Genomic DNA, 27,177 nt, shown 5'->3' with positions numbered 1-27,177 from the left:
ACCTCACCTGTAGCCAACGAGGATACAAAGATTTCTGTCAAGGCCCCAGCAATTTCCTCCCTTGCCTCCCTCAGTATTCTGGGGTAGATCCCATCAGGCCCTGGGGACTTATCTACCTTAATGTTTTTCAAGACGCCCAACACCACCACCTTTTTGATATCGACATGACCCAGACTATCTGCACTCCCTTCCCTAGACTCATCATCCACCAAGTCCTTCTCTTGGGTGAATGCTGATGCAAAGTACTCATTTAGGACCTCGGCCATTTCCTCTGGCTCCACACGTAGCTTCCCTCCTCTGTCCTTGAGTGGGCCAACCCTTTCCCTGGCTACCCTCTTGCTCTTTATATACATATAAAGTGCTGCTCCCTGCTCTCGTCCCGAACAGGAAAACTTCATCAGATTTGCTTCCAATTTCCACCCTTCTTCCACCTTCACATGGTCCATCTCCAACACTTCCCTTCTCTTCCTCAACCTATCTGTCTCCATCTCTGGGGATAGGCTGTCCACTAATATTCATTATCAGCCCACCGACTCCCACAGCTACCTCGACTACACTTCCTCACACCCTGTCTCCGGTAAGGACTCCATTCCATTCTCCCAGTTTCTCTTTCTCCGATGCATCTGTGCAACTTTCCACAACATCGCTTCTGATCTGTGTTCCCTTTTCTTCAACTAAGGATTCCCCCCACTGTGGTTGACAGGGCTCTCGACCATGTCCGACCCATTTCCCGCACTTCTGCCCTCACCTCTTCCCCTCCCTCCCAGAACTGCAACAGGCTTCCCCTTGTCCTCACTTTCCACCCCACCAGCCTCTGCATCCAAAGAATCATCTTCCGCCATTTCTGTTACTTCCAGCCTGATGCCACCACCAAATGCATCTTCCCCTCCCCTGTCAGCATTCCGAAGGGACTGTTCCCTCCGTGACACCCTGGTCCACACCTAGACCCATTCCCACGGCGCCTTCCCATGCAATTGCAGGAGGTCTAATACCCGCCCTTTTACCTCCTCTCTATTCTTCACCCAAAGCCCCAAACACTCCAGGTGAAGCAGCGATGTACTTGTACTTCTTTCAATTTAGTGTACTGTATTCACTGCCCATAATGTGGTCTCCTGTGCATTGAGGAAACCAAACGCAGATTGGGTGACTGCTTTGTGGAACACCTCAATCCACAAGCATGACCCCTACTTCCAGTCCCCTGTTTTTTTAATTCACCACTCTAATCTCATGCCCACATTTCTCTCCTTGACCTGCTGTACTGTTCCTATGAAGCTCAATGTAAGCTTGAGGAACAGCACCTCATCTTCTGATTAGGCACTCGACAGTCTTCTGGACTCAGTATTGAGTTTAATAATTTCAGAGCATGACTACCATTTTTTATTTATTTATTTTATTTTTTAGCCATGTGCCTGTCTTAAACTTGTTTTTCATGTTTTTGCTTTTGGACAGAGCTGTTCATTATTTTGCCATTAACACTCTCTCTGGACTCATGCTTTGTCTTTCACTCCAATTCTGAGCACTACCTTTTGGCTTTTGTTCTGTTACATCTTTGTCATTTAATCTCTCCTGTCCTCCGCCCTATCACAGACCTTCCCTTTTGTTCATCTCCCCTGCCCCCCCACCCCGCTTTCACTTGCTCAAAGCCTATTACATTTCTAACTTTTGCCAGTTCTGATGAAAGATCACAGACCTGAAACGTTAAACTCTGTTTCTCTCTCTGCAGATGCTACCAGACCTGCTGAGTATTTCCGACACTTTCTGTTTTTATCTCTGCTCCCCCCTCATTGGGCTGGAATTGTACTGATCAAGAAAGTTTAATTGTATACATTTGAGGAATTTCCCCCCATTTCCTTTCCCGTTATACTCTTTCTTTTCCCCCAACCTACATTAGGATAACTGAAATCTCCCAACTTTACTGTTTTTAGATATATCTGAAATTTGCTTGCAATTTTGTTCCTCCATCTCCTTCCCATTATTTGCTGGTCTGTACCAAGTCATGGTTAAGTTCCCATTCCTGATCTCTTTGAGCCAGGTTTCTATTATTGCCACATATATCATCATCTCATGTGGCAACGTCTACCTGCAATTCACCAACTTTATTGGTCACATTCTGTGCTTTTACTCACATGCACTTCAAACCTGCCCTACTCTGCTTAGCATTGCTCTCCTTTCTGATCCCTCCTATTTCTGGATAACTGTTTATTTTAATACTGTTTGTCTCTCGTCGCTCTCTATGTTTGTTTCTCCTCTCTGATGCTTCATCCTGGTTCCCCTCCCCTTGCCAAATTGGTTTAAATTGCTTTTGGCATTGATTGAAGAAAAAATATTGCCCAGGTGACTGGGAGAATTCTCCTGCTCTTATTCAAATAGTGCCATGGCATCTTTTATGCCAACCTGAGAGGGCAGACAGGCTCTCAGTTTAATGACTGATCTGAAATATGACACCTCTGACAGTGTAGCACTCCCTCAGTGCTGCACTGAAGTGTCAGACTGGTTTATGTGCTCAAGTCCTGGAGTGGGAATTGAACCCACAATCTCCTAACTCAGGCAAGAGTGCTACCATTGAGTGAAAGCTGACAATTATACTAAGTATATTTCCATCTATGATTCACAGCTGATTTTATACAATGTGTGAATGAATATATGATTAAAATATATTTTATATGTTTGCATAGTATAAAAGTATAATTGTAAAGATACAAAGCGTATCAAGGCACCTATATAGTCAGTAAAAATGTAGGAATGATTTTTTTTTCAGACACTTGCTTTTGCTGAGAGAGCAGTATGGAAATCAAGTCATTGTCAACCTGCTGAGAATGAAGGGAGGAGAGGAGGTCCTCAGCAGAGCATTTAAGGTATGGATGCCATCAATGGAGAATTGCATTGAATATTTTATGTACACTGTAGAATTGTGGATTGGTCTGTAAGTTGGTCACTATCTGTGGCCATCTGCTGCCATCCATTGTGCTCTCCTCACTAAATCCTCCCTTCTGCTGTTTAAGCTCCCCTGATTCTAACAGTGGGTACATTTTTAGCCCAAACTTCAAGTTAACTGCTAGTTTAAACATCCTCCGTCTGCTGGTACAAACCCCATTACCTGACCTTAACTTGTGAGCTCTGATTTTGTCTTGTGAGCTCTTATTTTGCAAGCTCTGAAAAAAAGTTTTTGGCGACAAAGACCTCAAAGCTGGCATCAAGTTCATGGCCTACAGGGCCGCAGTGTTACCTGCCCTCCTGTATGCATCGGAAACATGGACACTGTACAGCAGATATCTCAAAGCCCTGAAAAGAAATCACCAGTGTTACCTCCGCAAGATCCTGCAAATTCATTGGCAGGACAGGCACTCCAATATCAGTGTCCTCTCTCAAGCCAATACCTCCAGTATCCAGACACCGGTCATAGCTAGGCAGTTACGTTGGGTGGGCCACATCGTCCGCGTGCCTGACACGAGACTCCCAAAACAAGCTTTCTACTCCGAGCTCCGTCACGGCAAGAGGCTACCAGGAGGGCAGATGAAAAACTACAAGGATGTCCTTAAAGCCTCCCTGAAAAAATGTGAATCTCTTGCCCGAGACCGCCCAAAATGGAGAAGACGCATCTGCGAAGGTGCCAGCTAGTTCAAACAACGTCGACACACCCAGTCAGCGACCAAGTGCAAACAACGGAAGGAGTGTTCGGAAATTTGAGCATCCCATTCACTCGCCTCACCAAACACCACTTGTGTGTGGATCCAGAATTGGACTATTCAGTCACCTGAGAACCCACAACCCTGGAGTGGAAGAAAGTCATTCTTGTTCCCGAGGGATTGCCTAAGAAGAAGAAGGAGGTCACTATCTCAGTGCAGAATCTCAATGGTGTGTAACTTTTGAAATTGAGTATTAAACTGACTTTTAACCTGAATTTATCTCTGGAGGGAAAAATGGTTTGATGAGAAATTATTTGAGGGGGCATCAAATGAAGCTTTATGGGTAGAGTTCAGGAATAAAAAAGGGACAGCCACATTGCTAGATGTTTATTATAGACCCCCAGATAGTCAGCGGGAAATTGAGGAGCAAATATGTGCGCAATTTGCAGAGGTGTGTAAAAATAATAGGGTAATTATATTAGGTGATTTCAACTTTCCCAACATTAATTGGGATAGTCATCGTGTTAAGGGCTCGGATGGAGTGGAGTTCTTAAAATGCATACAGGGGAACTTTTTAGCTCAATATGTAGAGGATCCAACAAGGGAGGGTGCAGTGCTGGACCTAATTCTGGGGACTGAAGCTGGACAGGTGGTTGATGTGTTGGTGGGGGTGCATTTTGGTGATAGCGACCACAACATGGTACAATTTAAGCTTGTTATGGAGAAAGAAATAGACAAGTTGCAAAAAAAGGTTTTGGATTGGGGTAGAGCGAATTTTGGTAAAATAAGGCAGGATCTGGCCAAGGTAGACTGGAAAGAGTTACTTGACGAGCAGTGGGGGCATTCAAAAAGGAAATGGGGAGGGTACAGGCCCAACATGTTCCCTCTAAGGTAATAGGTAGGAGCAACAAGCCCAGAGAACCATGGATGACCAGAAACATTCAGGGTACGATGAGAAGGAAAAGAGAGGCTTTTAGCAAATACAAGAAGAGCAAATCAACGGAAGCATTAGTGGAGTACAGAAAGTGTAGGATGGAGCTCAAGAAAGCAATTAGGAGAGCAAAGAGGGGATATGAGAAAGCTCTGGCTGGTAAAAGTAGGGAAAATCCCAAGATATTCTATAAGTTGGGCGGCACAGTGGTTAGCACCTCAGCCTCACAGCTCCAGCGACCCGGGTTCAATTCTGGGTACTGCCTGTGTGGAGTTTGCAAGTTCTCTCTGTGTCTACGTGGGTTTTCTCCGGGTGCACCGGTTTCCTCCCACAAGCCAAAAGACTTGCAGGTTGGTAGGTAAATTGGCCATTATAAATTGCCCCTAGTATAGGTAGGTGGTAGGGAAATATAGGGAGAGGTGGGGATGTGGTAGGAATATGGGATTAGTGTAGGATTAGTATAAATGGGTGGTTGATGGTCGGCACAGACTCGGTGGGCCGAAGGGCCTGTTTCAGTGCTGTATCTCTAAAAAGTAAAAAAATAACTAAAAAAAAAGTTATCAATGGGAAGAGGATAACCAGGGAAAGAGTAGGGACCAAGGGGGAAATTTGTGGGTGGAGCCAGAGGATATTGGTAGGGTGTTGAACGAATACTTCACATCTGTCTTCACCCAAGAGAATGAGGATGTAGATGTGGAACTCAGAGAGAGAGACTGTGAGGTTCTTGAGCAAATTGTCATAGGGAGTGACAAGGTATTGGAGGTTTTGGAAGGCTTAAAAGTGGACAAATCTCCAGGTTCGGAGGATTTGTGTCCCAGGATGCTGTGGGAGGCGAGGATGGAGATTGCAGGGGTTCTGACCCTAATTTTTAATTCCTCTCTGGCCATGGGGGAGGTGCCAGAGCACTGGAGAACAGCTAATGTGGTCCCATTATTTAAGAAAGGTTGTAGAGATAAGCCAGGGAACTACAGACCAGTGAGTCTCACGTCAGTGGTAGGGAAACTATTGGAGAAAATTCTGAAGGAGAGAATCTATCACCACTTGGAGAGGCAAAATTTGATTAGGAATAGTCAGCATGGCTTTGTCAGAGGGATGTCATGCCTACCAAATTTGATTGAATTTTTTGAGCATGTGACCAGGTGTGTAGATGAGGGTAGTGCAGTTGATGTAGTTTACATGGATTTCAGTAAAGCCTTTGACAAGGTCCCACATGGGCGACTTATCAAGAAAGCAAATGCTCATGGGATACAAGGTAACTTGATAAGGTGGATTCAAAATTGGCTTAGCTGTAGGAGACAGAGTGATGACAGACGGCTGTTTTAGTGACTGGAAGCCAGTGTCAGTGGCGTACCACAGGGATCTGTGCTGGGTCCCCTATTGTTTGTCATTTATATAAACGACATAGATGACTATGTGGGGGGTAGGATCAGTAAGTTCGCGGATGACACAAAGATTGGCCGAGTGGTTAACAGTGAGGTGGAGTGTCTTAGGTTACAGGAAGATATAGACGGGATGGTCAAATGGGCAGAAAAGTGGCAGATGGAATTTAATGCTGAAAAGTGTGAGGTGATACACTTTGGAAGGAGTAATGTGACACGGAAGTATTCAATGAATGGCCTGACACTGGGATGTTCCGAGGAACAAAGGGACCTTGGTGTGTTTGTCCATAGATCTCTGATGGCAGAAGGGCAGGTTAATAGGGTGGTGAAAAAGGCATATGGGACACTTGCCTTTATCAATCGAGGCATAGATTACAAAAGCAGGGAGGTCATGTTGGAGTTGTACAGAACTTTGGTAAGGTCACAGCTGGAGTACTGTGTGCAATTCTGGTCGCCACATTATAGGAAGGATGTGATTGCATTGGAGGGGATGCAGAGGCGATTCACCAGGATGTTGCCTGGGATGGAACATTTCAGCTATGAAGAGAGATTGGATAGGCTTGGTTTGTTTTCACTGGAGCAGAGAAGACTGAGGGATGACCTGATCGAGGTGTACAAGATTATGAGGGGCATGGACAGGGTGGATAGGGAGCAGCTGTTCCCCTTAGTTGAAGGGTCAGTTACGAGGGGTCACAAGTTTAAGGTGAGGGGCGGGAGGTTTAAGGGGGATTTGAGGAAGAACCTTTTTACCCAGAGGGTGGCGACTGTCTGGAATGCCCTGCCTGGGAGGGTGGTAGAGGCGGGTTGCCTCACATCCTTTAAAAAGTACCTGGATGAGCACTTGGCACGTCATAACATTCAAGGCTATAGGCCAAGTGCTGGCAAATGGGATTAGGTAGATAGGTCAGGTGTTTTAATGCATCGGTGCAGCCTCAATGGGCCGAAGGGCCTCTTCTGCACTGTATTATTCTATGATTCTGTGACATGGGGCTTGACGAACTGCTGTTCTACTTCAGGTGATGAGTTTGAATCTAGTTCTGCCGGGTGAGACAGAAGTTTTTGCTCCAATGGCTGGTCAGGTTCCAATTGAAACCAGCCCGCAGTGATTATTTTAAAATCAAAATACTGCTGAAACACTAAAATAAATACAGAAAATGCTGGAACTAGTGAGCAGGTCCGGCAGCAACTGTGGAGAGAGGAATAGAGTTAATCTTTCAGGTCATTGACCTTTTGTCAGAACTGAAAAAACTTAGAGATGGAGTAGGTTTTAAGCAAGTACAGGGGCAGGGAAATGGAGGAGGAGGGAAAAGAACGAAATGTTTGTGATAGGGGGGAAGATAGGAGAGATTAAATGACAAAAGGGATGATGGTGCAAGGCAAAAGGAGATGATAATCGGACAATGGAAGAAATAAAAGATGAGTCTAGAGGAGGTGTAAATGAGAAAAGCAGATTCTTTAGCAACATCTGCTGTCCAAAGAAAATTAGGGGCAGCGGTTATGGTCAGTCCGGAAGGCTGTAAAGTGCCTCATCAAAAGATGAGGTGCTGTTCCTTGAGCTTATGTTGAGCTTCATTGGAGCAGTGTAGGAGACTGGGAATATAAGTCAGAGTGGGAATGGGACAGAGAATTAAAATGACAGGTGACCAGCAGCTCAGGGTCACGCTTGCAGAATGAATGGAGCAGTCACCCTATTTGCATTTGGTCTCCCCAATGTAGAGAAGATAGCATCATTAGTAGTGAATACAGTATGCGAAATTGAAACAAGTAAATCACTTTCATGTGGAAGGAGTTTTTGGGGCCTTGGACAGTGAGAAGGGAGGAGGTAAAAGGGCAGATATTGCACCTCCTGCACTTGCCTGGGAAGATGGCCATGGGAAGGGGAGGGTATGTTAGGATGATTGAGAAATGGACCAGGGTGCCGTTGAATAAATGGCCTCTGCGGAATGCTGTAAAGGGCAGGGAGGCGAAGGCGGTGGCATCACACCGAAGGTGGCAGAATGGAGGAGGATGTCGGGGGAGTGAAAAGGAATGTGTTAGTGATGGGGAACAGTATAGTCAGGGAATAGATACTGTTCTCTGCAGCCGCGACAGGGTGTTCCAAAGGTTAAAGACATCTCCTCGTGACTGGAGATGAACGGAGTGGGAGGGGGAGAATCCAGGTGTTGTGATCCATGTAGGAACCAGTGACATCGGTAGAATAATGTTCTGCAGCGAGAGCTTGAGGAGTTAGGGTCCAAATTAAAACACAGAACCTCAAAAGTTATAATCCCTGGATTGTTAGCTGAGACATGTGCCAATTGGCATAGGGTCAGGCAGATTAGAGAATTAAATGCATGGCTGAAAGAGTGGTGTGGGAAGAAGTAAAACCTGGCTTGGGTATAAAATTAAAACCCGACCTGGACCCTACCCGACAACAGCCAACCCGAACCCGACCCGGGCCCGAGTCCTTTAATTTTTTTTAAATGCCCGACCCGACCCGAAAATAACAAACATATTATTGGAACAGAAAAAAATCGTAGATTATAACGAAAACAATACTAAACAAAACAGCACACTCCAGCCCGACCCGACCCAAGCCCGAATGCTGGACACAGAGTACAGACCTGACCCGACCTGCACCCGACACGTGTAGTCGGGTTCAGGTCGGGTAGCCAGGCTTTAGGAAGAAGGGGTTTTGATTCATGGAGAACTGGTACCAGTACTGGGAAAAGAGAAAGTTGTTCCGTTGAGATGGGCTCCACTTAAACTGAACTGCAATCAGCATCCTGGTGAATGTGGGCTTTAAACTGAAAGGGGGGAGGGCCAGGCTCAGGTGAATGGAAATTGAGAAATCTAAAGAGAAAATTTGAGGCAATAGAGCAGTATAGCGATTTGGGTAAGGACAAGCAGAGTAGAACAGGAAACAACACCAACAACTGATATTTATATTGCCCCTTTATGTTATAAAATGTCTCAAGGCGCTTCACAGGAACATTATAAAACAAAATATGACATTGAGCCACATGAAAGCTTGGTAAAGGAGGTGGACTTTAAGGAGTGTCTTAGAGGAGGAAAGAGAGGCGGAGAGGTTTAGGGAGGGAATTCCAGATCTTAGGGCCCAGGCAGCTGACAGCACGGTCACCAATAGTGGAATGATTAAAATCAGGGTGCTTAAGAGGAGTGTAGATATCTGAGGGTTGTGGACTGGAGGAGATTACAGAGATAGGGAGGGATGAGGCCATAGAGGGTTTTGAAAACAATGATGAGAATGTTAAAATTAAGATGTTGCTTGACCAGGCACCAGTATAAGTCAGTGAGCACACGGGTGATGGATGAACAGGACTTGGTGTAAGTTGATACATGGGCAGCAGAGTTGTGGATGACTTCAAGTTTACGGAGAGTAGAATGTGGGAGACAAGCCAGGAGTGCATTGGAATAGTCAAGTCTAGAGGTAACAAAGGCATGAATGAGGTTTTCAGTGGCTGCAAAACAGCTATAGTGATGTCCCACCAGGGAAGGAACCAGGGAAGTGTTTCCAGATATTAGTCTAGAAAGTAAAGATATGGCAGGGAACCTCAGCACCATCGAATGCACATCCTGTGCCGTGTGGGAAATCTTGGACACTTCTCGTGGCCTGGACAACATCATTTGCAGGTAGTGTTGCCAGCTAGAGCAGCTCAGGCTCAGGGTTTTGGAGCAGTGTCTGGAGTCACTATGGGGCATCTGTGAGACTGAGAGTTCGTGGAAAACACATTTCTGGAGGCACAGCTTAAAAATGTGCAGGCAGAGGGGGATGGGTGACTGCCAGAAGGACCAGGCAGGCAGGCAGGGCAGGGATTTCATGAGTGTATCTCACTCTCCAACCAGTATTCGTACTGATGAGAGTGATGGTTCCTCTGGGGAATGCAGGCAGAGGTAAGTCCAAAGCACCATGGGTGGCTCAGCTGCATGGAGGGGCGGAGGAAGAAGAGTGGAAAAGCAATAGCGGTGGGGGATTCGATAGTGAGGGGAACAGACTTTTACAGCTGCACCCGTTACTCCAGGATGGTAAGTTGCCTCCCTGGTGCCACAGCCAAGGATGTCATTGAGCGGCTGCAGGACATTCTGAGGGGAGAAGGTGAACAGCCAGAAGTTGTGGTCCGTATCGGCACTAATGACATAGGCAGAAAGAGGGATGAAGTCCTGAAGGAAGAGTTTAGGGAGCTAGGAGAGAGATTGAAAAGCAGGATAAAGGTAGTAGACTCTGGATTACTCCCGGTGCCACATGCTCACGAGTACAGAAATAGGAAGATGGATTGCCGCGACATTGGAACTATTTCTGGGGGAGGTAGGACTTGTACAAGTCAGACTGGTTGCATCTCAACAAGCCTGGATCCAATATCCACATGGGGGGTTTGTTTGTGCTGTTGGGAAGGGTTTAAATGAGCTTGGCAAGGGGTTGGACACTCGAGAGTAGATTCAGAAAGGAGAGAAGAAAAGTTGGAAATGGAAGCCAGAAAATTTATCTTGTTTGGAGGACAGAGGAAACAAAGGCTAGAAAATGCACAAGTAATTTTGGCAGTGCTAAATGGTATATTCTTCAATGCAAGAAGCCTAGGGAATAAGACAGATGAGCTGAGAGCACAGATTGATGAGGGAATTTGATATTATAGCTATTACTAAGAGATGACTGAAAGAAGAACAGGAATGGCAGCTCAACATTCATGGTTGCAGCGTATTCAGAGGAAGTAGAGGGGGGGATTAAAAAAAAAACGGAGGGGATGGGGTGCAGTTATAGCTGTGAGGAGGTGTGGTCATCAATGAGATCATCAAATGAAACCATATTGGTTGAACTGAAGAACAAAAAAGGGGGAGTCACACTACTAGGAGTGTCCTATAGACCTCCAAACAGTCAGAGGAGATAGAAGAGCAAATATGTAGGCAAATCTTTGAGAAGTTCAAAAACAATAGGGCAGGAATAGTGGGCGGTTTCAACTCCCCCTATATTAACTGGGATAGAATTAGTGTCAAAGGTATAGAAGGAGCAGAATTCTTCAAATACATTCGACAACCTTTTTTAGCCAGTATGTAGCAAGTCCTACAAGAGAGGGAGTGGTTCTGGATTTAGTTTTAGGGAATGAAGCTGGGCAGGTGCAAGGGGTATCAGGTGGGGAACACTTTGGTGGAAGTCATTATAATTCAGTTAGATTTAGAGTAGTTATGTAAAAGGACAAAGATAGACCAGGAATAAAAGTTCTCAATTGAGGAAAAGTTGATTTTACTAAGCTATGTGACTTAGCTAAAGTGGACTGGATACAGCTACTTGAAGGTAAATCAGTGCCAGATCAGTGGGAGGCAATTGAGGAAGAGATAGTGAGGGTTCAAAGCAAGTATGTTCCCTTAAAGAAAAAGGCTGGGACTAACAAATCCAGAGCCTCCTGGATGTCATGGAGCTTGAAGGAGAAGATAAAGAGGAAAAGGGAAGCTTCTGTCAGATACCGAGGGCTCAATACTGTGGTGAACTGAGAGGAGTATAAAAAGTGTAGGGTGAAATTAAAAAAGAAATTAGGAAAGCAAAGAGAGGGCATGAAAAAATATTGGCAATTAAATTCGAGGAAAACCAAAAGATTTTTTATAAATGCATAAAGTACTAGATAATAACTAAAGAAAGAGTAGGGCCGATTAGGGGGCCATCGGACTAACCTGTGCGTGGAGGCTGAGGAGGTGGATATGGTTCTTATTAAATACTTTGCATCTGTTATCACAAAAGAAAGGGATGAAACAGACATTGCAATCAGGGAAGAGGAGTGTGAAATATTAGATGAAGTTAACTTAATGAGAGAGGAAGTATTAATGAGTTTAACATCTTTGAAAGTGGATAAATCCCCAGGCCTGGACGAAATATATCTGAGGCTGTTCAGGGAAGCAAGAGAAGAAATAGCAGAGGCTCTAACCATCATTTTCCAACCCTCTCTGGCTACTGGTGTGGTGCCAGAGGACTGGAGGACAGTTGATGTCGAACCATTGTTCAAAAACGGAGAAAGGGATAGACCAAGTAATTACAGGCCAGTCAGACTAAACTCGGTGGTGGGAAAATTATTGGTAAAAGTTCTGAGGGACAGGATAAATCCTCATTAATGAAGCCACAGATTAATCAAAAACAGTCAGTACAGATTTGTAAAGGGAAAGACATGCCTGACTAACATGGTTGAATTTTTTGAGGAGGTAACAAGGAGGGTCAATGAGGGTCATGCATTTGATGTGTATGGATTTTGATAAGGTCCCTCATGGCAGACTGCTCACAAAAGTAAAATGCCTTGGGATCCAAGGCAAAGTGGCAAGTTGGATCCAAAATTGGCTCAGAGGTAGGAAGGAAAGGGCATTGGTCTTTGGGTGTTTTTTGACTGGAAGGCTGTTTCCAGTAGGGTTCTGCAGGGCTCAGTACTAGGTCCCTTGCTTTTTTGTTGTATACATCAATGATCTGGACTTGAATGTAGGGAGTATGATGAAGAAGTTTGCAGACAATACAAAAATTGGTTGATAATGAAGAAGAAAGCTGTAGACTGCCGGAATATATCAATGGGCTGGTCAAATGGGCAGAACAGTGGCAAATGGAGTTCAGTTTGAAGAAATGTAAGGTAATGCATTTGGGGAAGGTTAATAAGGCAACGGAATACACAATAAATGGTAGAATATTAGGAAGTGTAGAGGAACAGAGGGACCTTTGAGTGCATGCTCACAGATCCCTGAAGGACTGGTAGATAAGGTGGTTAAGAAGGTAGACGGGATACTTGCCTTTTTAGCCCAGGCATAGAAGACAACAGCTGGGAGGTTATGCTGGAATTGTATAAAACACTGGTTAGGCCACAGCTGGAGTATTGCATGCAGTTCTGGTCACCGTACTAAATGTGATTGCATGAGAGAGGGTATGGAAGTGATTTACCAGGATGTTGCCTGGACTGGAGAATTTTAGTTAAGAGGAAAGATTGGATAGGCTAGGATTGTTTTCTTTGGAACAGAGGATGCTGAGGGGAGACCTAATTGAAGTGTATAAAATTATGAGGGGTCTAGATAGAGCAGATAGGAAGACCCGTATTCCCCTTGGTTGAGAGGTCCATTATCCAGGGGTATTAATTTAGGGTAAAAGATAGGAGGTTTAGAGGGGATTTGAAGAGAAATTTTTTCACCCAGAGAGTGATGGGGATCGGGAACTCACTGCTTGAAAGGGTGGTAGAGGCAGAAAGGCACAAAACATTTAAAAAGTACTTACATATGCACTTGAAGTGCCGTAACTTACAAGGCTATAGACCAAGAGCTGGAAAGCGGGATTAAACTGGATGGCTACTTGTCAGCCAGCCCGGACATGGTGGGCTGAATTGTATCCTGTGCTGTAAAATTTAAAGATCTATGGTTCTCTGATGAGCTGAGACAAGGGTGAAATCAGTGTTCCTGAGGTAGAAATGGGCGATCTTAGTGATGGTGGTGGCAAGCTTATCTTGGGGCAAAACATGACGCCAAGATTTCGAACAGTCTGGTTTAGTCCCAGACTATTATCAAGTCATTTTAAACAGACTCCAGAAGCTGGCTGAGCATGTCTACCCTGAGGCACAGTGTGGATTTCGAGCAGAGAGATCCACCATTGACATGCTGTTCTCCCTTCGCCAGCTACAGGAGAAATGCCGCGAACAACAGATGCCCCTCTACGTTGCTTTCATAGATCTCACCAAAGCCTTTGACCTCATCAGCAGACGTGGTCTCTTCAGACTACTAGCAAATATCGGATGTCCACCAAAGCTACTAAATATCCTCACCTCATTCCATGACAATATGAAAGGCACAATTCAGCATTAGCCTCATCAGACCCCTTTCCTATCCTGAGTGGTGTGAAACACGGCTGTGTTCTCACACCTACACTGTTTGGGATCTTCTTCTCACTGCTGCTCTCACATGCGTTCAAGTCTTCAGAAAAAGGAATTTTCCTCCACACTAGATCAGATGCCAGGTTGTTCAACCTTGCCTGTCTAAGAGCGAAGAACAAAGTACGGAAAGTCCTCATCAGGGAACTCCTCTTTGCTGACGATGCTGCATTAACATCCCACACAGAAGAGTGTCTGCAGAGACTCATTGACAGGATTGCGGCTGCCTGCAACGAATTTGGCCTAACCATCAGCCTCAAGAAAACATGGGACAGGACGTCACAAATGCTCCATCCATCATTATCGGTGACCACGCTCTGGAAGTGTTTCATGAGTTCACCTACCTAGGCTCAATTATCACCAGTAACCTGCCTCTTGATACAGAAATCAACAAGCGCATGGGAAAGGCATCCGCTGCTATGTCCAGACTGGCCAAGAGAGTGTGGGAAAATGGCGCACTGACCCAGAACACAAAAGTCCAAGTGTATCAAGCCTGTGTCCTCAGTACCTTGCTCTACGGCAGCGAGGCCTGGACAACGTATGTCAGCCAAGAGTGACGTCTCAATTCATTCCATCTTCGCTGCTTCTGGAGAATCCTTGGCATCAGGCGGCAGGACCATATCTCCAACGCAGAAGCCCTCGAGGCAGCCAACATCCCTAGCATATACACCCTACTGAGCCAGCGGCGCTTGAGATGCACGGAAGATGGCAGAATCCCCAAGGACACATTGTACAGCGAGCTCGTCACTGGTATCAGACCCACCGCTTTAAAGACGTCTGCAAATGCGACATGAAGTCCTGTGACATTGACCACAAGTCGTGGGATTCAATTGCTAGTGATTGCCAGAGCAGGCGGACAGCCATAAAGGCGGGGCTAAAGAGTGGCGAGTTGAAGCGACTTAGCAGTTGGCAGGAAAAGACACAAGCGCAAGGAGAGAGACAACTGTGTAACAGCTCCGACAATTAATTTTATTTGTAGTGCCTGTGGAAGAGTCTGTCACTCTAAAATTGGCCTTTATAGCCACTTCAGGCGCTGCTTCATAAACCACTGACCACTTCTGGGTGCTTACCCATTGTCTCTCGAGACAAGGAGGCCAAAGAAGAAGAAGAATTATCAAGGAGAGGGATGGAGTCGGCAGCTAGCAAACGAAGTTTGGAGTGGGGACCGAAAACAATAGCTTCACTCTTCCCAATATTTAATTGGAGGACAGAAAATTTATTGGTAATAGTGCAATAGTGAATAATGTTCACACAAAGAATAGTGGTAGAAAAATAAAATTGAAGGCTCTTTATCTGAATGCACAAAGCATTCGTAATAAGTTAGATGAACTAGCGGCACAAATAGAGATGGGTTTGATATAATCGCCATGACAGTGACACGGTTGCACGATGACCAAGGTTGGAAATTAAATATTCTAGGGTACTTAACATTTCAAAAAGTCAGGCAAAATGGAAAAGGAGGAAGAGTAGCACTGAGAATAAAAGATGACATAAGGTTAGTCGTAAGAAAGAATCTTGGCTCAGAAGGTCAGGAAGTAAAATCAGTATGGGTGGACTTTACGAATAACAAGGATCAGAAAACGTTAGTGGGAGTAGTTTATAGGCCCTTAAAATATACTGTTGACAGAGCATTTAGCAAGAAATAATTGGAGCTTGTAACAAAGGCAATATAATAATGGGGGATGTTAATCTTCATATAGGCTGGGCAAATCAAATTGGCAAAAAAAGTCATAAGATGAGTTTATAGAATGCTCTTGCAATAGCTTCCGAGAACAATATGTTGTGGAAGTAACTAGGGACAACGCTGTTTTAGATCTAGTATTGTGCAATGAGGCAGGGTTAATTTGTAAACTTAACAACAACTTTATATAGCGCCGTTAATGTAATAAAACTTCCCAAGGCACCTTACAGGAGCAAGGGGAGACAGTGGTAATGTTACTGGGCTAGTCTTTCAGGGGCCCAGGCTAATGATCTGGGGACACAGGTTCAAATCCCACCACAGCAGCTGATGGAATTTAAATTCAATTAATAAATTTAGCCAATAAAAAAAATCTGGAATTGAAACCTAGCCTCAGTAGTGGTGCCATGAAACTAATTTATTGTTATAAAAACCCATCTGGTTCACTAATGTCCTTTAGGGAAGGAAATCTGCTGTCCTTACCTGGTCTGGCGGACATGTGACTCCAGACCCACAACAAAGTGGTCGACTCTTAACTGTCTGCTGAAATGGCCCAGCAAGTCATTCAGTTGTCAAGGGCAATTAGGGATGATTGCCAGTGATACCCATGTCCCATGAAAGAATTATAAATTTGAAGGCATGGCCACCAATGGTGGAGCAATTAAATTTGGGGATGCTCAAGAGGCCAGAATTAGATGAGCGCAGATATCTCATATGAACGTACGAATTAGGAGCAGAAGTAGGCCACTCGGCCCCTCGAGCCTGCTCCACCATTCCTCAAGATCATGGCTGATCTGATTGTAACCTCAACTCCACATTCCCGCCCACCCCCAAAAACCTTTCACCCCCTTGCTTATCAAGTATCTCTGCCTTAAAAATATTCAAAGACTCTGCTTCCACTGCCTTTTGAGGAAGAGAGCTCCAAAGACTCAGGACCCTCTGAGAGAAAGATTTTCTCCTCATCTGTCTTAAATGGGTGACCCCTTACTTTTAAACATGACTCCTAGTTCTAGATTCTCTCACATGAGGAAAAATCTTTTCCACATCCACCCTGTCAAAATCCCTCAGAATCTTATATGTTTCAATCAAGTCGCCTCTTACTCTTCTAAACTCCAGCAGATACAAGCCTAGCCTGTCCAACCTTTCCTCGTAAGACAACCCACCCATCCAGGTATCAGTCTCATAAACCTTCTCTGAACTGCTTCCAACGCATTTACATCCTTCCTTAAATCATCTCATCTTCATCTTTGGCCTCCTTGTCTCGAGAGACAATGGGTAAGCGCCTGGAGGTGGTCAGTGGTTTGTGAAGCAGCGCCTGGAGTGGCTATAAAGGCCAATTCTAGAGTGGCAGACTCTTCCACAGGTGCTGCAGATAAAATTGGTTGTTGGGGCTGTTACACAGTTGGCGCTCTCCTTGCGCTTCTGTCTTTTTTCCTGCCAACTGCTAAGTCTCTTCGACTCGCCACGCTTTAGCCCCGCCTTTATGGTTGCCCGCCAGCTCTGGCGATCGCTGGCAACTGACTCCCACGACTTGTGATCAATGTCACAGGACTTCATGTCGCGTTTGCAGACGTCTTTAAAGCGGAGACATGGACGGCCGGTGGGTCTGATACCAGTGACGAGCTCGCTGTACAATGTGTCCTTGGGGATCCTGCCATCTTCCATGCGGCTCACATGGCCAAGCCATCTCAGGCGCCACTGGCTCAGTAGGGTGTATATGCTGGGAATGTTGGCCGGCCTTGAGGACTTCAGTGTTGGAGATACGGTCCTGCCACCTGATGCCAAGGATTCTCCGGAGGCAGCGAAGATGGAATGAATTGAGACGTCGCTCTTGGATGACGTACGTTGTTCAGGCCTTGCTGCCATAGAGCAAGGTACTGAGGACACAGGCTTGATACACTTGGACTTTTGTGTTCTGTGTCAGTGCGCCATTTTCCCACACTCTCTTGGCCAGTCTGGACATAGCAGTGGAAGCCTTTCCTATGAGCTTGTTGATTTCTGCATCGAGAGACAGGTTACTGGTGATAGTTGAGCCTAAGTAGGTGAACTCTTGAACCACTTCCAGAGTGTGGTCGCCGATATTTATGGATGGGGCATTTGTGACGTCCTGTCCCATGATGTTCGTTTTCTTGAGGCTGATGGTTAGGCCAAGTTCGGTGCAGGCAGCCGCAATCCTGTCGATGAGATTCTGCAGACACCCTTCAGTGTGAGATGTTAATGCAGCATCGTCAGCAAAGAGGAGTTCCCTGATGAGGACTTTCCGTACTTTGGTCTTTGCTCTTAAACGGGCAAGGTTGAACAACCTGCCACCTGATCTTGTGTGGAGGAAAATTCCTTCTTCTGGAGACTTGAACGCATGAGAGAGCAGCAGGGAGAAGAAGATCCCAAACAGTGTAGGTGCGAGAACACAGCCCTGTTTCACGCCACTCAGGATAGGAAAGGGGTCTGATGAGGCGCAGCGATGCTGAATTGTGCCTTTCATATTGTCATGGAATGAGGTGATGATACTTAGTAGCTTTGGTGGGCATCCAATCTTTTCTAGTAGTCTGAAGAGACCACGTCTGCTGACAAGGTCAAAGGCTTTGGTGAGATCAATGAAAGCAACGTAGAGGGGCATCTGTTGTTCACGGCATTTCTCCTGTACCTGGCGAAGGGAGAACAGCATGTCAATGGTAGATCTCTTTGCTCGAAATCCACACTGTGCCTCAGGGTTGACACGCTCAGCCAGCTTCCGGAGCCTGTTTAAAGCGACTCGAGCAAAGACTTTCCCCACTATGCTGAGCAGGGAGATTCCACGGTAGTTGTTGCAGTCACCGCGGTCACCCTTGTTCTTATAGAGGGTGATGATATTGGCATCGCGCATGTCCTGTGGTACTGCTCCCTCGTCCCAGCACAGGCAAAGCAGTTCGTACAGTGCTGAAAGTATAGCAGGCTTGGCACTCTTGATGATTTCAGGGGTAATGCCGTCCTTCCCAGGGGCTTTTCCGCTGGCTAGAGAATCAATAGCATCACTGAGTTCCGATTTTGTTGGCTGTACGTCCAGCTCATCCATGACTGGCAGAGACTGGGCTGCATTGAGTGCGGTCTCAGTGACAACATTTTCCCTGGAGTACAGTTCTAGGTAGTGTTCCACCCAGCGGTCCATTTGGTTGCATTGGTCAGTGATTGTGTCCCCTGATTTAGATTTGAGGGGGGCATTCTTCATGATGGTTGGCCCAAAGCCCTCTTAATGCCATCATACATTCCTCTGATATTTCCGGTGTCAGAGGCCAGCTAAATATTACTGCAAAGGTGTTGCCAGTAGTCATTTGCGCAGGGCCTGGCTGTTTTGTGCAGTGCTTCTTGCTGCTTTAAGTGCAACGGATGTTAACTCGCTGGGGGCTTTCTTGTAGTTCAGCAGTGCAATGCGCTTAGCGGCTATGACAGGTTCCAGCTCTTCAATGTGAGATTGAAACCAATCTGCATTCCGCTTCACACGTTTGTCATAGGTGGTCTTTGCTGAGTCATAGATGGCGTCTCTGATGTGGGCCCACTTGGACCAATAGTGTACACAGTACTCCAGATGTGCCCTGTATAACTGAAACATAACCTCCTTCGCAATAAATGATAACATTCTATTAGTTTTCCTGATTACTTGCTGAACCTGCATATTAGCCTTTGGCGATTCATGCACTAGGACACCCAGATCCCTCTGCATCTCAGAGCTCTGCAATCTCTCACCATTTAGATAATATGCTTCTTTTTTATTCTTCCTGCCAAAATGGACAATTTCACATTTCCTCATATTATACTCCATTTGCCAGATCTTTGCCCATTCACTTAACTATCTATATCCCATTGTAGCCTCCTTATGTCCTCTTCATAACTTACTTTCCGACCGTTCTTTGTGTCACCAGCAAATTTAGCAACCATACATTCGGTGCCTTCATCCGAGTCATTTATGTAAATTGTAAAAGGTTGAGGCCTAGCACTGATCCCTGTGGCACACCACTCGTTACATCTTGCCAACCAGAAAATGACCTATTTATACCTACTCTCTGTTTCCTATTAGCTAGCCAATCTTCTATCCATGCCAAAATGTTACTCCCTACACCATGAGCTTTTATTTTCCGCAATAACCTTTGATGGGGCACCTTATCAAATGCCATCTGGAAATCTAAGTACAGTACACCCTCCTTTATCCACAGCACATGTTACTTTCTCAAAGAACTCCAATAAATTGGTTAAGCATGATTTCCCTTTCACAAAACCATGTTGACTCTGCCTGATTACCTTGAATTTTTTGAAGTGCCCTGCTATAACATCTTTAATAATAGCTTCTGACATTTTCCGTATGATAGATGTTAAGCTAACTGGCCTGTAGTTTCCTGCTTTCTGTCTCTCTCCTTTTTTGAATAAAGGAGTTACATTGGTTATTTTCCAATTCAATGGAACCTTCCCTGAATCTGGGGAATTTTGGAAAATTTAAACCAACGCATCAACTATCTCACTAGCCACTTTTTTTAAGACCCTAGGATGAAGTTCATCAGGGCCCAGGGAACTTGTCAGCCTGCAGCTCCAACAATTTGTTCAGTACCACTTCCCTGGTGATTGTAATTTTCTTGAGTTACTCCCTCCCTTCCATTTCCTGATATACAGCTATTTCTGGAATGTTACTTGTATCCTCTATGGTGAGGACTGATGCAAAATACCTGTTCAATTCATCTGCCATCTCCTTATTAACCATTATTAATTCCCCAGACTCACTTTCTATAGGACCAACACTCACTTTGTTAACTCCTTTCTTTTTAAAATATCTATAGAAACTCTTACTCTCTTTTTATATTTCTCGCCAGCTTTCTCTTATACTCTAATTTTTCCCTTCCTATTAATCTTTTAGTCGTTCCTTGCTGCTTTTTATATTCTGTCCTATCTTCTGACCTGCCACCCATCTTTGTGCAATTATATGCTTTTTCTTTAAGTTTGATACAATCTTTAACTTTTTTAGTTAACCATGAATGGTGGGTTGTCCCTTGAAATTTTTTGTTCACGTCCTGTCCGCTGGCAGGACAGACCCAGTAGAGGTGGCGGCATAGTGGTATACAGTCGAGCGGGAGTTGCCCTGGGAGTTCTCAACATCGACTCTGGACCCCATGAAGTCTCAGGGCATCAAGTCAAACATGGGCAAGGAAACTTCCTGCTGATTACCACCTACCGCCCCCCCACTTACCCCACCTCAGCTGATGAATCAGTACTCCACCATGGAGGAAGCACTGAGGGTGGCAAGGATGCTGAATGTACTCTGGGTGGGGGTCTTCAATGTCCATCACCAAGAGTGGCTCGATAGCACCACTACTGACCGAGCTGGCTGAGTCCTAAAGGACATAGCTGCTAGACTGGGTCTGTGGCAGGTGGTGAGGTAACCAACAAGAGGGAAAAATATATTTGACCTGGTTCTCACCAATTTGCTTGCCGCAGATGCATCTGTCCATGACAGTATTTGTAGGAGTGACCACCACACAGTCCTTGTGGAGACAAAGTCCCGTCTTCACATTGAGAATACTCTCCATCGTGTTGTGTGGCACTATCACCGTGCTAAATGGGATAGATTTCAAAAAGATCTAGCAATGCAAAACTGGGCGTCCATGAGGCGCTGTGGGCCATCAGCAGCATCAGAATTGTACATAACCACAATCTGTAACCTCATGGCCCAGCATATCCCCCACTCTATCATTACCATCAAGCTGGGGGACCAACCCTGGTTTAATGAAGAGTGCAGGAGGGCATGCCAGGAGCAGCACCGGGTATACCTCAAAATGAGGTGTCAACCTGGTGAAGCTACAACACAGGACTACTTGCATGCCAAACTGCATAAGCATGCGATAGACAGAGCTAAGTGATCCCATAACCAACGGATCAGATCTAAGCTCTGCAGTCCTGCCACATCCAGCCATGAATGATGGTGGGCAAATAAACAACTAACAGGAAGAGCTGGCTGCACAAATATCTCCATCCTCAATAATGGGGGAGCCTAGCACATCAGTGCAAAAGATAAGGCTGAAGCATTTGCAATAATCTTCCGCCAGAAGTGCCGAGTGGATGATCCATCTCGGCCTCCTCCTGAAGTCCCCAGCATCACAGAAGCCAGTCATCAGCCAATTCGATTCACTCCGCGTGATATCAAGAAAAAACTGAAAGCACTGGATACAGCAAAGGCTATGGGCTCTGACAACATTCTGGCAATAGTACTGAAGACCTGTGCTCCAGAACTAGCCGTGCCCCTAGCCAAGCTGTTCCAGTACAGCCACAACACTGGCACCTACCCAGCAATCTGGAAAATTGCCCAGGTATGCCCTGTCCACAAAAAGAAGGACTTGTCCAAACAGGCCAATTACTGCCCCATCAGTCTACTCTCAATCATCAGTAAAGCGATGGAAGGTGTCGTTAACAGGGTTATCATGTGGCACTTGTTTAGCAGTAACTTGCTCAGTGGTGCTTAGTTTGGGTTCTGTCAGGGCCACTCAGCTCCTGACCCCATTATGGCCTTGGTTCAAACATCGACAGAAGAGCTGAACTCAAGAGGTAAGTGAGGTGAGAGTGACTGCCCTTGACATCAAGGCAGCATTTGACTGAGTATGTCATCAAGGAGCCCTAGCAAAACTGAGTCAATGGGAATCAGGGGGAAAACTCTCCGCTGGTTGGAGTTGTATCTAGCGCAAAGAAAGATGGTTGTGGTTGTTGGAGGTCAACCATCTGAGCTCCAGGACATCACTGCATGAGTTCCTCAGGGTAGTGTCCTAGGCCCAATCATCTTCAGCTGCTTCATCAATGACCTTCCTTCAGTGATAAAGTCAGAAGTGGGGATGTTTGCTGATGATTGCATAATGTTCAGCATCATTCGTGACTGCTCAGATACTGAAGCAGTCCGTGTAGAAATGCAGCAAGACCTGGACAATATCCAGGCTTGGGCTGATAAGTGGCAAGTTCCATTCGCACCACACAAGTGTCAGGCAATGACCATCTCCAACAAGAGAGAATCTAACCATCTCCCCTTGACATTCAATGGCATTACGATCGCTGAATCCCCCACTTTCAACATCCTGAGGGTTACCATTGATCAGAAACTGAACTGGAGTAAACATATATACACCGTGGCTACAAGAACAGATCAGAGGCTAGGAATTCGTCGGCGAGTAACTCACCACCTGGATCCCCAAAGCCTGTCCACCATCTACAAGGCACAAGTCAGGAGTGTGATGGAATACTCTCCACGTGCCTGGATGAGTGCAGCTCCAACAACACTCAAGAAGCTTGAAAACCATCCAGGACAAAGCAGCCCGCTTGATTGGCACCCCATCCACAAACATTCACTCTCTACACCACCGATGCACAGTGGCAGCAGTGTGTACCATCTACAAGATGCACTGCACCAAGGCTTCTTAGACAACACCTTCCAAACCCTCAACCTCTACCAGCTAGAAGGACAAGGGCAGCAAATGCATGGGAACACCACCACCTGCAAGCTCCCCTTCAAGCCACACATCCTCCTGACTTGGAACTATATCGCCGTTCCTTCATTGTCGCTGGGTCAAAATCCTGGAACTCCCTTCCTAACAGCACTGTGGGTGTTACCCAACATGGACTGCAGCGGTTCAAGAAGGCAGCTCCCCACCACCTTCTCAAGGGCAATTAGGGATGGACAATAAATGCTGGCCTAGCCAGGGGCTCCTACATCCCATGAATGAATAAAAAAAAATCTATTCTCCGTATTCTGAAATATCCCCTTAAATGTCTGCCACTGCATCTCTATTGACCTATCCCTTAACCTACTTTGCCAGTTCACTTTTGCTAGCTCTGCTTTCATACCCTCATAATTGCCCTTATTTAAGTTTAAATTACTAGTCCTAGACCCACTCTTCTCTCCCTCAACTGAATGTAAAATTCATTCATATTATGATCACTACTCGGAGGTTTGTTGGGGTAGAGAACATTACAGAGATAGGGAGGGGCGAGGCCATGGAGGGATTTGAAAACAAGGATGAGAATTTTAAAATAGAGGTGTTGCTTTACCAGGAGCCAATGTAAGCAAGCGAGCAGAAGAATGATAGGTGAACGGGACTTGGTGTGGGTTAAGACGTGGGCAGCAGAATTTTGGATCTTAAATTTACTGTGGGTAGAATGTGGGAGACCAGCCAGGAATTGGAATAGTCAAGTGTAGAAGTAACAAAGGCATGAATGAGGGTTCAGCAGGAGATGAGCTAAGGCAGGGCCAGAGTTGGGCATTGTTACATGGGCGGCGCAGTGGTTAGCACCGCAGCCTCACAGCTCCAGCGACCCAAGTTCAATTCTGGGTACTGCCTGTGTGGAGTTTGCAAGTTCTCCTTGTGTCTGCATGGGTTTCCTCCGGGTGCTCCGGTTTCCTCCCACAGCCAAAAGACTTGCAGGTTGATAGGTAAATTGGCCATTGTAAATTTCCCCTAGTATAGGTAGGTGGTAGGGGAATATAGGGACAGGTGAGGATGTGGTAGGAATATGGGATTAGTGTAGGATTAGTATAAATGGGTGGTTAATGGTCGGCACAGACTCGGTGGGCTGAAGGGCCTGTTTGAGTGCTGTATCTCTAAATCAAAATCAAATCTAAAGGTGGATGTAGGCAGTCTTGGTGATGATGCGTATATATGGTCAGAAGCTTATCTATGACACCAAGCTTGTGAACAGGCTGTTTTAGTCACATTCTGTTATTGGGAGACAGATGGAGTCGGTAGCTCGGGAACAAAGTTTGGAGGGGGGCCAAAAACAGTGGCTTCACCCTTCCCAATATTTAATTGGAGGAAATTTCTGTTCATCCAGTACTGGTTGTCAGATAAGCAGTCTGATAATGGAGCAACAGTGGACGAGTCAAAAGAGGAGGTGGTGAGGTAGAGCTGGGTATCGTCAGCATATGTGGAAACCACTGCTCTGCTTTCCAATGATGTCGCCGAGAGGCAGCATGCAGATGAGAAATAGGAGGAGCCAAGTCTAGATCCTTGGGGGACACTCGAAGTAATGGCATTGGAACAGCTAGAGAAGCCATTGCAAGTGAGTCTCTGCCTACGATTAAATGGATAAGAATGGAACCAGGTGAGAGCAGTCCCACACAGCTGAACGACAGTGGAGAGGCATTAGAGGAGGATGGTGTCATCAACTGTGTCAAAGGCTGCAGACAGGTCAAGAAGGACGAGGAGGGATAGATTACCTTTGCCACAGTCACATAGGATGTCATTTGTGACTTGGATAAGAGCCGTTTAGGGACCATGGGAGGGCGGAAACCTGATTGGAGAGATTCAAATGTGGAGTTCTGGGAAAGATGGGGATGGATTTGGGAGAGGAAAACACGCTCATGGACTTTAGAGAGGAGAGGAAAGGGAGGTTGGAGATGGGATGATAGTTTGGAAGGACGATGGGATCTAGGGTTGTTTTTTGAGGATGGGGTAATGACGGCAGATTTAAAGGAGAGGGGGACAACACTTGAAAAGAGAGAACCATTAACAATATCGGCTAGCATGGACCCCAGGAGAGAATTTTAGGTTGTCAGCAATTTAGTGGCAATAGGGTAGAGAGAGCAGGAGGTGGGTTTAATGGACAAGATGGGATCAGAGAAGCATGAGGGGAGATAGGAGAAAAATTAGAGCAACATGCAAGTTCAGGGCTAGAGCAGCAGGGAACTTTAGAGGAATTTTAGCCCGGTGGGCTAGTGGAAGATTGGGCAGAGGAAGCTGATCAGATGGTCTCGATCTTAAAGAGACAAAGAAGCGCATGAGCCTCTCGCATTTATTGTTGGAGCTGAGAATGGAGGAAACAGGGGAGACGTGTTCAAGAAGATGGTTTGCATTGGAGAAAAGAAGCCAGGGTTATCTTTGCATTGCAGAGTGATCCTGGAATAGTGAGCAGTTTTAGCAGAGGAGTGCAGGACCCGATAGTGCTTTATGTGGTCTAGTTGTCCCCCATATCCTTGTGTGTCTGTGGGCTGCAATTTCCAAGCTCGCTGCTGATCTTGGCAGTGAGCGTCAAAGATGGTGACCCGCCCGCACGGGCTTTACTCCGATGAGCCGCCGTGATATTAAACGCGGCGGCTTGTTTACATGGCCAGGGCGGACCGCTACCCCAATGACATGGAGGGGGCAGGCGGTGCGTCCCTAGCAACGGTGTCAAGCGCCATTGCATAGGCGCCAACGCCATCTTTCATTAGCATTTTTAAAGGAATAGTGAGTTCAATTTTATTAAAAACAATTGTATAGGTTTTCCTAGCCTCTCTCCACCCCCCACCCCACCCTGCTGCCCCCAATAACTAAACACTTCATTCCTTGCCCTCTCCCCCGCAAAATACTTACCTTGTGGAAGGCTTTCATCTTTAACCCTTCCCACCATTCCCGTGCGGGAGTGCACGAATATTGCACCGGGAGTGGGTATGTATTTAAATCATTACTTTTAATAAATTTAAATATTTAAATATTGATGCTGCCGCCGAACTTTTTCCGGCCACCCCCGCCATGAACCCCGACGCCCGGGGGGTCTGTAAAATTGGTCCAGTGTCCCAAATGCTCCTTACAAGTGAAACAATTCACTCATACTTCTTTTAATTTACTATACTGTATTCGCTACTTACGATGCGGTCTCTACCTTGGGTAGGACAAACAGTTTGGGTAACCTCTTTGCAGAACACCTCCTTTCAGTCTGCAAGTGTGATTCTCTGCCCTAATCCCACTCTGGTGGCTGATGACAGAGAGGTCAGTGAAGCTCAATGTAAACTGAAGGAACAGCGCCTCATCTTTCCATTAGGCACTTTACAGCCTTCAGGACTCAACAGTGAGTTCAACAATTTCAAATTTAACTTCTGCCCCAATTTATTTGGACTGCAGTTGTTTGTGATGATTCTTGTGGTGATTCTGCTTTACCCATTTACACCTCCTCTTGACCCATCTTTTGTTGCTTCCCTTAACTCATTATATCTCCTTTTGCCTTGCACCATCATCCCTTTTGTCATTTAATTTTTCCTGCCTTCCACCCTATCACAGACCTTCCCTTTCGTTCTTCACCCATCCCCCCCCCTCCCCCCCCCCCCCCCGACTTTCCCTGTCTCTGCACCTGCTTAAAACCTGTTACACCTCTAACTTTTTTCAGTCCTGATGAAAGGTCATCAACCTGAAACGTTAACTGTGTTCTTTCTTCAAGATGCTGTTGGACCTGCTGAGTGCAGTATTTTTTTGTTTTTACTGCAATCATTAATGTCCATTCATTCACATTGGAATCTGCAGAACTAATTTCTTTGTCATTATTTTTAACTGAATACCTCTGTCCCTCCCTATCCCTCCATTAAAAAAAAAATAGAATTATTTTCCCTCCCTAATTTGCTACTTTCCATCACCTTTAGATGGAAGGATGAGATGAAAGGGTGGATATAAATAAAGCTGTAAAATCTGTTGACATGGGGTACACTTGTGTTAAATAGAATTTTGTTCTGTGAGGCTATGGAACTTGAATATGAAACTGAAATTTTAACACTGGCACTTCTGAGCTTAAGAGAGCATTTTGTTGAAAATATTATTTTCTCCTCTCTGTACAGAATTTTCTCACTCATGTATAATTTATCCATCGAAAGGGTGGTTGCTTGACATCCTCCCAGATTTCTATCCAATGTGCATGTTCTAGGGGGAATCATGATTTAGGCTGA

The 27,177-nt window shown here is 45.6% G+C and overlaps 1 protein-coding gene across 1 annotated transcript in view; it reads left to right on the top strand.

Moving 5' to 3' along the window:
• LOC137376366 (synaptojanin-2-like) overlaps window positions 1-27,177 on the top strand; it is a 217,607-nt gene that overhangs the window by 94,489 nt on the left and 95,941 nt on the right. The window contains 1 exon segment of the mRNA XM_068044775.1: window positions 2,759-2,855. Within this exon segment, the coding sequence (XP_067900876.1) occupies window positions 2,759-2,855 (97 nt within the window).

Source organism: Heterodontus francisci, chromosome 13 (genome assembly GCF_036365525.1).
Source record: "Heterodontus francisci isolate sHetFra1 chromosome 13, sHetFra1.hap1, whole genome shotgun sequence".
Lineage (NCBI taxonomy): Eukaryota > Metazoa > Chordata > Chondrichthyes > Heterodontiformes > Heterodontidae > Heterodontus > Heterodontus francisci.
This window is presented reverse-complemented; position numbering and strand designations above follow the sequence as displayed.